Source organism: Tiliqua scincoides, chromosome 1 (assembly GCF_035046505.1).
Source record: "Tiliqua scincoides isolate rTilSci1 chromosome 1, rTilSci1.hap2, whole genome shotgun sequence".
NCBI classification, from domain to species: Eukaryota; Metazoa; Chordata; class Lepidosauria; order Squamata; family Scincidae; genus Tiliqua; species Tiliqua scincoides.
In genome coordinates this window covers 129,740,656-129,753,143 of record NC_089821.1, presented here as the reverse complement: position 1 = coordinate 129,753,143, position 12,488 = coordinate 129,740,656, and the positions used below count along the sequence as shown (strand labels likewise).

The 12,488-nt window shown below is 45.5% G+C and overlaps 1 protein-coding gene across 1 annotated transcript in view; it reads left to right on the top strand.

The window, feature by feature from the left end:
- BARD1 (BRCA1 associated RING domain 1) overlaps positions 1 to 12,488 on the top strand; it is a 60,717-nt gene that overhangs the window by 26,180 nt on the left and 22,049 nt on the right. Inside the window, exons 5-6 of the mRNA XM_066626514.1 lie at positions 9,864 to 9,944; positions 11,159 to 11,331. Coding sequence (XP_066482611.1) covers positions 9,864 to 9,944; positions 11,159 to 11,331 — 254 coding nt within the window. The remainder of the gene's footprint in view (positions 1 to 9,863; positions 9,945 to 11,158; positions 11,332 to 12,488) is intronic.

Genomic DNA, 12,488 nt, shown 5'->3' with positions numbered 1-12,488 from the left:
GTAGAATCTTTGATAGCACTTCTGATGCCACATCAGAAACTATCTTGAAACTTACTAGTATTATGAAAGTGACTTGCCCTGTCCATAGACTAGGTCCTAAACAAGAAAAGAGCTACAACTAGTGGACCAAGAGACAAGTACAAAGAGTAGCAGGAGGTGTGATGAAAAGCTCAAACATGTACAAGATAAGTATGGTGATCATGCATGACACCTACATTTGCTCCTCGTCTTAGGCCCAATTGACTTCAGTGAATTCAACTTCACATGGTAAGCAAACCAGAACAAAAAACAAAAGTAATATTTTCTTTTATGTATTTATTTATATTTATAGAATTTATATTTATATTATATTTAAGAATATTTATATATAAAAGCAGTATATAAATATTCTTAATAATAGTGAAGGTGATTCGTCCCACCATTTGATTTATGAAATATATGCTTGAAAATTAACATTGAAGACCAGACAATGAAATTGTTGTTCCCTCAGTCTCTCATATGACTGTCTCTTATAACTTTTAAAAAGACAGCATGTATTTTAGATGTAAGGGATTTTCAATGCAATTTTGAGTATACAGGCATGCCCCAGTATCAGTGGGGGTTCCATTTCGGAACCCCTCGTGGTTAACTGAAACTACAGGTAACCGTGAATGTCCCCCTGCCCTCTGGAGGTGAGGGAAACCAGGCTGCCTTTGCCTCCAGATGGTCTTCTGAGGCCCACAGAAGCCACCTGCGACTGCTGCGGACCTCAGAATTGCCTAAAAAAACCCGCTACTTCTGGTTTTACAATAAAATTAGAAGTGACTTTTAAATACCTTATAAGGCATTAGGAGCCCCAGGGAAACCCTCCAGTAAAACCAGAAGTAGCTTTTTTTGACCTTTTAGGCCATTCTGATGTCTGCAGTGGCTGTGGGTGGTCATGTGGGGCCTCTGTGGGCCTCAGAAGACCATCTGGAGGTACAGAGAGCCCAGCTCCCCTTGCCTTCGGCGGGAGCGTGTGTGCAGTGGGGCAGGAGGCCATGGACTCGATCTGCGATTAAATGAAACTGCAGGTATGGGATCCACGAATTTGGGGTCCCCCCGGTGGTGTACCTGACCCATCTGTCACCCAGGGCAAACTAACATTTTGGCACCTCCCATGATTTAATTAATTAATTAAATTTATTGTTACTGTTTTATAGAAGATAGCAATGTAAAAATGGTAGATGAAATAACTTTAGCTTACAAAAACTTGTGCCACATTACTTTGTTAGGGCACAATTCTAAGCAAGTCTACTCAGAAGTAAGTCCGATTGTGTTCAATTGGTCCTACTCCCAGGAAAGTGAGGTTAGGATTGCAGCCTTAGTGCCCAATCCTATCCAACTTTCCAGCACCAGTGCAGCTGCAGTGCAGTCCCAAAGTAAGGGAACAAATGTTCCCATACCTGGAGGAGGCCTCTGTGTCTGTCTTCCCACCACAGGATGAAGTGCATGCCCCACTGGCATAGCTGCACTGGCACTGGAAAATTGGATAGGATTGGGCCCTAAGTTGTCACAGGGTCGTGAATATTTTACAGTCTTGGCACATCTCCCACACATACAGACACATGCTACTGTCTTAAGTAGCATTGTGAACTCTGAAAATATCTGATCAAAAGCATGCTCCCAGAGACAACTGCATCCTAAAACGTTGTCTTTAAAATGCAATGTAAGAAGTTGCCCATAAATCCTGAGCACATTTATTTGGAAACACTGAAATTAATTTACTTACAGGGTAAAGGTGTTTGGGTCCATAGAGTTAGGTATACCATGTTATCATTATAATATGAAATCCGTATTGCTCAGAACGGTGCATTTGCACAGGATATTTTTCAGGGACTAAAATCAGTGCATCTAATCCTGCAAGCCTGTCATAAAACAAAACCTTCTTTTCTGGGGCATAGTTCCTTATGTTTCTAGTTTTGCATTTGACATAAACACTGATTATCTCCTAAGCAAATATGCCCAGAAAATGACGGTGCTCTCATATATTTAAGTCAGACACAAAACAAAGGTGCAGCTAATCAGTTACAAACACACTCAAACAGCTTTGATTGGCAGAGTGGCCATGCTTCTTAAAATGTACCATATTTTTCGCTCCATAAGACACACCTGACTACAAGATGCACCTAGTTTTTAGAGGAGGAAAACAGGAAAAAAATATTCTGAACCAAATAGTGTAATAAAATATTTAATAAACTATAACAGAATAACATTTGAACCATGTAAAGTGAACAGCAGTCAACAGTGGCATTAAGAACCATTATCACTGTCATTAACAAATGGAGAGACTTAAAGGTTTGAGTACTCTAGTTTTCTGGAAACCCCAAGAACTCATTATTGCTAGAGTCAGAATTTATGAAGCTCACAAAAGCAGGTGCACACAAATAGGGGATCACATTATCTTTCTGCTACAGTGATGTTCTGCCAAATCCCAATCCACTGGGCCTTGTGCCCGCTTAAGGCTGATCAAGTCCCCCTTGTGCAACTCACCAGTGCAGCAAGCAAAAGTGAGTCCCGTTCCAGTCCACAGATGCCAAGTAAATCAGTCCCATCAATCAGAGTTGCCAAATCAGAGTCCAGAACCAATAAGCCAAATTACAGTCCAAGGTCAGTCAAATCCATCAGGTCCAGATTCCAATCCACACATTCTAAGTCCACATCCACAGATTCTAAGTCCAGTCACAATCCACAGTCAGATTCCAAATTCAATAAACCCAGTCAGTCTCCTCTCCTACCTCCAACCTGCACTCCTTCAAAACCCACAAACTCTTTCTGCCTCAGGTACTCCTTATATCCCTGAGGGCCCTATTGCCTTCCAGTGGCTGCTGCTGTGCAGCACACTGCTGAATGCCCAGACCTTACCCTTAAAGGGGCCACTGCTGACACCACATCTACCTCCTCGCCAGTTCTTCCTGATTCCAATACAAATGAACAAATGGAAAGTCCAACCACAACTTGAATTCTCAAGACACAACAAACCTCTGGATTTATGGTGAGAACTGAGCCTTACCTGGGGCTTGTGCAATAAGCAAACACTGGCATTCTGACCAAGGAGACAGTTTTTTCTTTGTGATTGGGGAGGGGCTTACATTCAGATGCTGGATGAGGTGAGTGAAAGCACCCCTCCCCTGCTGTGTGAGTGTGTGGGGGGGCAGAGCATCTGTGTGTGTAAGAGAAGGGGGCAGCCTGTGTGTGTGAGAGAGGGGGAAAAGTGTCTGTGTTGCAGAGAAGTTGTGATGCTCCAGGCTTGGGGTGGGGGGAAAGAGAAGCTGTGATGCTGCAGGCTTTGGGGGGGGGGGGTTGAGGGAGGCTGTGATGCTCCAGGCTTGGGGGGAGAGAGGATGTGATGCTCCAGGCTTGGGGTGGGGGGGAAAGAGAGGCCGTGATGCTCCAGGCTTGGGGGGGAGAGAGAGAGAGAGGCTTTCCTGGGAGTAAGCCCCCCTGACTCTAATGGGACTTACTTCAGAGTAGGCATGCACAGGATTGGGCAGGGAGACTGCCACCCCACCCACGCTTTCCTGGGAGTGAGCCCCAGTGACTCTGTGACTTACTTCTGAGTAGCCTCTGACTGCCCGGGGAAGCAGAGCAGAGCTAGTGGTTTTTTGTTTTTTTTTGGCAGTATTCGCTCCATAAGACACACACACTTCCCCCCCCCACTTTTTTGGGGGGGGAAAGTGCGTCTTATGGAGCGAAAAATACAGCATACAGCACTCATGAAATTGGCAAGAAAGGGCTAGCCCAGGCTAGGAGGCAAACAGGAACATTTAGCCAAATTTCTGCTTCTCCAGCATGACCATACCACACTTACCCGCTTTGGGTCCCATCCCCACATGTCTCCTATGTCTTTAACAGTGACATCTACAACAGGCAAGAATTCAGTTCTTTTTGCACCAGGGAGAAGCTATGGGAATCTAATTAGGTTCAAGGTTGGAGAGACTGGGATTCTCTCATGTCAAAAGCAACAGAAGAGAAGTTGAAACGGCTGGGGAGAGGAGAGAACAGAGGTAGTTCTTTACCTCTGTTCTCTCCTCCCCCCAGCAGTTTCACCATGAAGCATCCTTTAATTTTCCCCACCCACCACCCCTTTTTTTTGGTGGTTAACATTAAACATGATAATGAACTGAAAAGGAATGTTTGTACACGCTTTGGTTTTAATGTGTATCAATTGTGTATGTCTGTGTGTTGGGGAAGGGTGCCTAACTGCTCTCCACTGTGCCAAAAGTCACCCCAGACTACCCACCCCTTGTCACCCAGGCTTTGCCTGGGGTGGGCTCCTTTTCAGACAGCTAAGACCCCCCCAAGCCCCTCTTTCCAGAGGATGCACACTTCTAGCGGAAAGAAAAAGTTCTTAATGGAAGGAGCTGACTTTCAGGCTGCAATCCTCTATGTCAGTGGTTCTTGAACTTTTCTGGCCCGAGGCTCCCCTGATCCTTGTGGCCATTGGCCACGGCTCCCCATTACAACACCTCACCTCAATTACCCCCAAAATGGGGATGAAGGTGTTATAATTATACACTAGAAACAAAAAAACAACTGGCAGCACTGAGGCTGAAATCCTAACCACACTGACCTGAGAGTAAGCCCCATTGAACAAAATAGGACTTACTTCTGAGTAGACCTGGTTAGGATTATGCCCTGAGTTTGTTAGCAGCACACCTGGAGGCTTTTGGAAAGGGAGGGGGGAAGTGATGAATTTGCTGGGGGAGGAAAAGACTTTGTTTTGAGTGTATCAGCTAATTGCAAACTGATGTGAAACTGAGACCCAGAGACTGTTTGGCTGCAATCCTAACCTCGCTTTCCTGGGAGTAAGTCCCATTGAACACAATAGGACTTACTTCTGAGTAGACCTAGCTAGGATTGTGCCTTTTGTCTTACAGTAGCAGCCAACATGGGAAGTACCACCCCTCAAAAGGAGGCAGGAGGAAAAAGGGGGATGGCTGAAAAGGAATGGGTATTTTTATTTTTTAATCAATTTTTGGAGACAAAACCATCAAGAGAGGCTTTTTTTCTTTTTTCAAGGGGGAGGAAAAAGAGAAAGGTGAGGATCCTTGGTTAAGCTGACACAGACCCCAAACCTAGGTAGGTCTACTCAGAAGTAAGTCCCATTTGAGTCAATGGGGCTTATTCCCAGGAAAGTATGGAAAGGATTGCAGCCACACAGAGCAAGATTACAACTCACCCCAAAGTAGATGGGGCATGCTCACACACATACACCCCAGCAGATGCAGATGCCATCCCTATTCCCCCCAGGCAGGGCGGAGGAATGCAGGCTGTGGCATTTGGACACCCCCCCCCCCAAGAGCAGACTGGGTTCCCCAAGTGGAGGAAAGCACTGTGCTGCCTGTACTTACTCTTCCCTCCCAGTTTGAAGCCAGCCAGGAGCTCGCCCTGTGCTGATGTGATGCAGCACCTCAGCTGCTGCCCAGCCAGCCTTATCTCCTACCACCCCCACCATGTTTCACAGCCCTCCCCACCTCACGCTGCCCCACCCACCTCATTCACAGCTGCAGAAAAGCAGCAAGTCAGCAGGCAGGCAGCACATGCAACTGAGCTGAGCAGCTACAGCCACCTCTCTCCCCCAGGTGTCCCAGGATGCCCCCGGAGGCTAGCCACAGGCTTGCACAAATTGAATACCTCGGCTCTATGTAGTTACCTGGGAGGAAGACCCATTGAACACAATGGGACTTACTTTGAGCATTTCACTGCTTTTCCAGCAGATATAATGAGCACCCCTTCTCCTTTAAGTAAAGGACAAATGGCCGGGGTGGGTGAGGCTGGTGGAGGCACCCCCAGAGGGTCGGCGCTCTGGTGTCTGCCCTGTTTGCCACTCCCTAGGTCCGCTAGTGGGGTCCCCCTTGTGATTTTTGCTTGATGTGTTGACTCTGGAACGTAACCCTTGCATAAAATGAGTGGTAACTGTAATTGGTAATAACAATTATTATTTTCCTGGCATTGCTGTGCTAATTTAAGCCCATCAGTGGGAAGGAAATTGGTGGTCTAAATTAGAACAAACTGCATAGAAGTGTTGAAGGCATTTCATTGCCCTTTAGACCTCACCATTTTACAGCTTTTCTTTATTACCATTGGTATCAATGAGCATTTCCCTCTTGAGGCAAATAGTAGCCACAGGAGGTATATCTGGATTGAGATCTGGTGTGGGGACACAAGATTAAAAACTCAGTTATTGTCCCCATGCCACAGTGCCATGCACGTGGAGATGCCAGCAGCTGCTGTTCGCTAAGGGAAAATTGAGCACACCAAGACCAATGGCCTTTTGAACACTTTGTATACAGTTTGACCTTGGTATCCATAGGAATTCCATTCTGGAACTCCACATAGATACCAAAATCCACGGATACTGTGGGTTGTCATTTAAATGCCTTTAAAATGGAAAAAGTGCCAAAAGAGCATTTCTTGTCTTTGCATGGTCAAACCACACTGTTTCCAAGCCTCTTAGGGCTGAAAATAGCTCAAAAGATGCACTTCCGGGTCATGTGGATCTTTAGAGCTCTTTAAAGATCTTCCAAGCCCTTTCTTCCAAGTGAAGTTAAGAAATACGATTTTGGCGCTCCCCCCCCCATTTTGAAGGCATTTAAATGGCAGCCCTGCTATCTGCTGACAGCTGCAGTGAGTTAAATCAACAGGTGCAGGATCCATGGATACCTATGTCGCACCTGGAGTTTGTTGCTCCGTGTAAGAGGAAACAGCCAACAGCCTTATCCCCACTGTTGCATTTGTGCCTGAGATTTGGATGATAAACTTCCAGTTTATGGCCCAGTGTACTGTCATAAATTGGCTACAACTGATATGCAGAAGGTGACACTGGTGGCCATTTTTGAGATTGCCCATAACAAGGTGGCAGCAGCATCAGTGGCCCCCTGCAATGGCTGGCAACCTACTCCATTGTGTGTAAGCCATGGAGGGGGTCTGAGTGGTGGGTGGGGAGAGGATCAGGGCTGCCAGGAGGCATATTGGGATGGTTATTGGTGGCAGCAGCACCACTATACTTCTCTGCCTGGCCTTGCCACATCCTCTGCACTTGGTGCATGTCCAAGACTCATAGGGTGACTGGGGGCTTACCTGGATATGCGGGAACAAAAGTTCCCTTATACCAAGGAGACTTGCTGCTTGCTTCCCCCGCCATAGAATGGAGTTGTGAAGGAAGACCAGACCACACTCCTTAACGGCCATGTAATCTCTTTATTATTTTCATGGTGATCAAGTAGCCACAAACCCTTATGGTCACTTGGCACCCACAGGTCTATCCAAGACCGGTTGCCAAATAGCTCTTAAACTGCAGAGCTTCCAATCCTGGTAGCCAGGTCAAATTTGGGGAACCCTCCCCTGAGTCGTACCCCAGCCCTCCAGGGTACATCCCAGACACACTGGATTGCCTCCCACAACCAGTCCCTGTGGCTTCTCCAATCCCAATAATCCAGTCAGTTGTAATAAGTAGGATTTACTGAATAAATATTTAAATATTTACTGAATTAATATTTATATTAATAAATTTAATATTTAATAGTTATACAGATAGCACTGCATCAGTCAAAAGTTTAGGAATTTAGAGAAGAGCACACCAATACAACACCCAGCCTAATAAAACAATTAACAACTAACACCTAACTCTAACTATCACTCACCAAAGTCTTAGCTTTCCAAAGTCCAATCTGACCCATCTTGCTGCAGACTAGTTGGGTCGCTGTTGCCGGAGTAGTCAAGTGTCTCAGGCCCCCTCAGCCAGAGACAAAGCTAGAACAAAAGAAACTCTTCTCCCTCACCTTTATAGGTCTCCTGACCCATCCACCAATCAGAACTCAGTTCCAGCCGAACATTCTAGGGGTGGACGTGCCACAAGCCTTCTTACTCATGGTGGAATCCCCCCTCCCAACCTAAGATGTTCACAGCTGAACCCTGTTGTTAATCAAGTTGGCCTTGAAGCCCACTCGGTAGCTTGGTACGATATCGGAGGGCCCTGTGAAGCGGCCTCCTCCACAGTTCTCCCAAGCCTGGTATGCACTAATTGGAGGTTACAGGTGGGGCCCTGCACTTGGGCCTAATGACATGGCTACAAGCAGACACTTTCCTTGTTCAGATGTTACCTGGCCATTAAATTCTCCCTTTTTTATCACAGGAGTGCTCACACCATAGTACAGCTGCATCAACACTGGTTGCAGGGGATAGGATTGGGCTGCTAATCACTGCATTACATCACTAACTTTAAAACTTTAAAAAAAATTAAACATAGGTGTTATATTTAAAAGTCTTTCGCTGGTGAATTGATAATGTCATAGGAGGAAAACCCCAATTTTTTCTCTTGTTTCTCCATGTTGTATGGAGAATTTGGACTTGGGGTTGGGGAAAGGAATGGTAGCTGTGCAAGAATGCAAGCATGTTTATAGGTAAGGAAAAGAGCCAGTCACTGAAAAATACAATTGTTTTTCTGTATTTTGGTTTCCCACTCCATGCTTCTGTTTATCCTGGAAATATTTTGTTCCATTATCACGGGATAAAAATGAAATTATTTGGTGAAAGTAACTGCTGGAAAGATAAGCAATGTGAGCTTCTCAGTGCAGCGAGTCACTGAAATATTAAACAGAAACGCTGTGTGATCTTGTCTCCTTTTCCTATATTTTAATCATACTATCCAGCTCATTGCATGATGTTTGCAAACAATTTTGTGGGCTTTTGGATGAGTTAGTGAAAAATACTTGAAGATGGTTAAGTTGAGAAGATACATGCAGTAAAATGACACTTTAACTTAGTGGACTGTAAGTCTGTGCTAACCTGTCCACTTGGAAATCTGCATTATTGGAATTGTCAAATGTACTTAAATCGGGTGGTATATAAAAGTAGCTGAAATGGTGTTGTAGATGAAGGCACATTTCATTTACAAACACGACAGAGTGAGATGTAGATAGAGTTCTTCCTCTTCACTGACTCCTCTTACATTGGTATGAAATTCTGTTTCCATCCTTCTTTTCTTAAGCAAGCTTTATTTCATGCTAGTTTTCTTTCCTGTGTGAGGGGGCCATGGCAGGCGTGCTTCTATATCAACTCTGAGGTGATCCTCCGTGGTCTGGCTGCCTCTATCCCATAAATCCTCCCAAACCAGCATCCCTTCCCCTTCCCTGTGCTTAATTCTTGCTTTCTTTAATCAGCTTGTGATTGCCATCTCTCACATGGCTGCATAACTGGGGGTCCAGGTCTACCTGCTTGGTTGACCTCGGCTCTGGAGTTAAGAGTGCTTGTGCCCCCCCCAAACACAAACACTGGATCTGTCCCTGGTTCAATGACATACTGTCCCTGCATCTGGAGGTTCAATGTAGCCATCATGGTGAATAACCACTGATAGACTACAGTTCACCGTGAATGTTTAGAATCCATTTTACAAGTCATGTAAATCAATGACCAACAACACCCAATCTTCCCACCAGTGATAAGAGATCTGGATCCTGTACTGAGAACAAGAGGAGGATTTACGGATGTGGCAAGAATACGCTACCTCCTAACTGATGTCTGTGGAAATAACTGATACTGTGGCAACTTTCCTGTATAAGCTCACTGAGCTGCACAATCGAGAAGTTGATTTTCTTCCTGGCTGGCCAAACGTATATAGTTGCAGATTTGTTTTATATGCCAATAAAACAAATTCTATTCAATCTGTAGTTCTTGGGGTGTATGTGGCAGGGAGGTAATCGGAATCCATGTTACTTTGCTTTGGAATTTAAGGGTTTATTTTTCACTCTATTGTCTGCAATAGTGGTTTTAGCAATTTTTTTCACATTTTTGTGTCACATTTTCTTGAGAACCTAAAGGTTGTAGTGTGTTTTCCTCTTTAGGGGGATCTTTCCACTGTTGAATATTTACTGAAAAATGGAGCAGATCCCAATGTGAAGGACTATGCTGGATGGACACCATTAGTAAGTATTCAATGTTTAAAAAACTTATTTTCATTCCTTAATGAACATCCCCCCTCTTTCTGACATATTTTAAATGAGAACAGTACCTATACTATGGAAGCCTATGAAATAGCTTCTGGAAAAGTAGGATATACACCTTTTAAATAGTAAATATCCTTCTATGTGAGAAAATCTTGGTCTATATGGACCATATGAAATGCCTGTGTAGAAGCTTCCAGAACTTGTTTGTTCGGCATTTCACAAAACCAGCACTTTAATATGCAAGGTGGAGGTATGTAGGTTGATAATGTGGTTTCTATACTGGTCCCAGAATTACTTCAGTTTGTGATATGGAGACTTTTTTTATTGGGTAGGGAGTACATGCTTGGTGAAATCACTAAATCGTATGGACCATGCATACATTGGTGCACACCCATTCATTTTAAAATTCAGGCATAAATGTCTTCATCTTTGGCTTTAGTGGAGGCGGGGCATGATCGCTCTGCTTTTACATTCACTGCTGCAGGAAGCTCTAACAAAGGTTCGCACTGGGCTCTCCGCAACCCGGGGAGGCTGCAGGAGGCTTGGGTAAGTGCTCCCAAGCCCCTGCAGCCCCCTGAGTGGCGCGATCCTAGAGTTCACGCTGCTGCTTCCTCCCTGCCTCCAGGCTGCCCCCACCCCTTAAAGGGGCAGAGGTCAAGGCCCACAGGCTGGGGCATCACGATGCCTCAGTTTGAAAAGCCCTGGCATAGGGTGAAGTCATGTTTTCAAGTTTTCCATGTGTTCCTGGAAAAAATTTTGAACTTGAGATTGCCAGCATTTTTTCAGATGTCCTGGTTACCTGGCACAAATGCTGTTTAGCAAACATAACTGATGGCTATGCTAATTGAAGTACTTTGAATTGCATTTTTCAATTCAAGGGAAATGGAATTTGGAAGTAGTCTGTGTTCATCACTGCTAGCCATGAAAATCCATTTACAATGGATGTGGTATTAAAATGACTTCACTTTTTACTGCCAGAGGTCCTTCACATGCTTTCCCCATCACTAATAACAAAGAGTTCCAGAACTTATTGGCTTCCAAGGCAACTTATAGTAATCTTGGCTGAAAAGCAGAATATAAATGTAATAAGATTCTGATTCCTTTGTTTCCTTTTCTTGCACATTTTGGAGACTGACCCACTTTGTGCAGAATATCTTGAATTAGTAACAATAAATGTTCAATTCAACATCTAGCATGAAGCCTGTAGTCACGGACATAAGGAGGTCGTGGAGCTGCTGCTGCAACATGGAGCACTGCTGAATGCAACTGGATACCAAAATGATTTGCCACTTCATGATGCTGTCAAGAATGGGCACACAAGCATTGTTGAATTATTGCTCTTGCATGGAGCTATTCGAGATGCAGTGTGAGTATATGTGAAACCTTCTATTTCTGTTTCTGAATGAATAGTATCCTGTTGCATCCTTAAAGTCACTGAGGTAGCTTTAAACTGAGGCCTAGATCTCAGTGAAGTAATGAACCTGTGTCAGGGCCGTACCACATTTTATGAGGCAGAAGTAGTAGGACGTAGTAATCCCCTACTCATAAGAAGATGGTTACACAGACCACTGGTACAGTGTTTCTCACCCTTTTCAGCCTGGGACCCACTTCTGAGAATGACAATCTGTCTGGGACCCACCAGAAGTGATGTCATCAACCTGGAAGTGATGTCATGGCCAGAAGTGACATCATCAAACAGGATGTGACATCACTGTGATGCCAGAATCAGAAGTGATGTCATCAAGCAGGAAGTGACATCACTGTTCTTACCTAGGAACTCAAACTGTAAATGACAAGAGAAAATATTCCAGTCATCTAGTCCAACCCCCTGTCTGTAGCTTCTCAGACATATTCTCAGTGCAGCAGAGATGGCCAAGGGACTTGGAGAGATGCATCATATCTGTTTGACTACTTCTAATGGTGTGCATCAGAGAAATGTCAGGGAGTGGTGGAGCATCCCCTTCACTACTGAGGGAGGAAGATAGGGATGCCCCACTGTTCCCCTCCCAGTTGCTAAAAGAAGCCAAACAGTGGGCAGCTTCATTGGAAGGGAGCGCTCATTTGTAGCTGTGAGAGGTGGCAATGGTGACAGCGCTCTCCTTCACCTTTGCCAGGGTGAGGTGGCCTCCATGACTGCCTGGCTGGCAAGTTACAAGCACACGGAGGAGGGGACGCCACCCATTCCCATCCCAGGCTTACCTCAGCAGCTCCACGCTGAAAAGAGGGAGGAGGGGGCAGGGGAGCAAACCTGCCATGTGGGGGGCAGCGCTGCAGTGGGGTCGACTTGGCAGAGGAGGGAGGGATGGGATGGGCTGAGGGGCTGCGAGGACTGTCACCAGCAGGCGAGAAGCACCCTGGCACCTGGTGATGGAGCAGGGGAGCGTCCCCCCAGCCTCCTCACCTGCCTATGCCTGCCGCCGCCCGTGGAGCCCATGGGAGGTGATAGGAAGCCTGGAGTGGAGCCCACGCGAGGCAGCGGCGGCAGCGTTCACACCTCTCCCTGGTCAGGGAAAGGTGCGGATA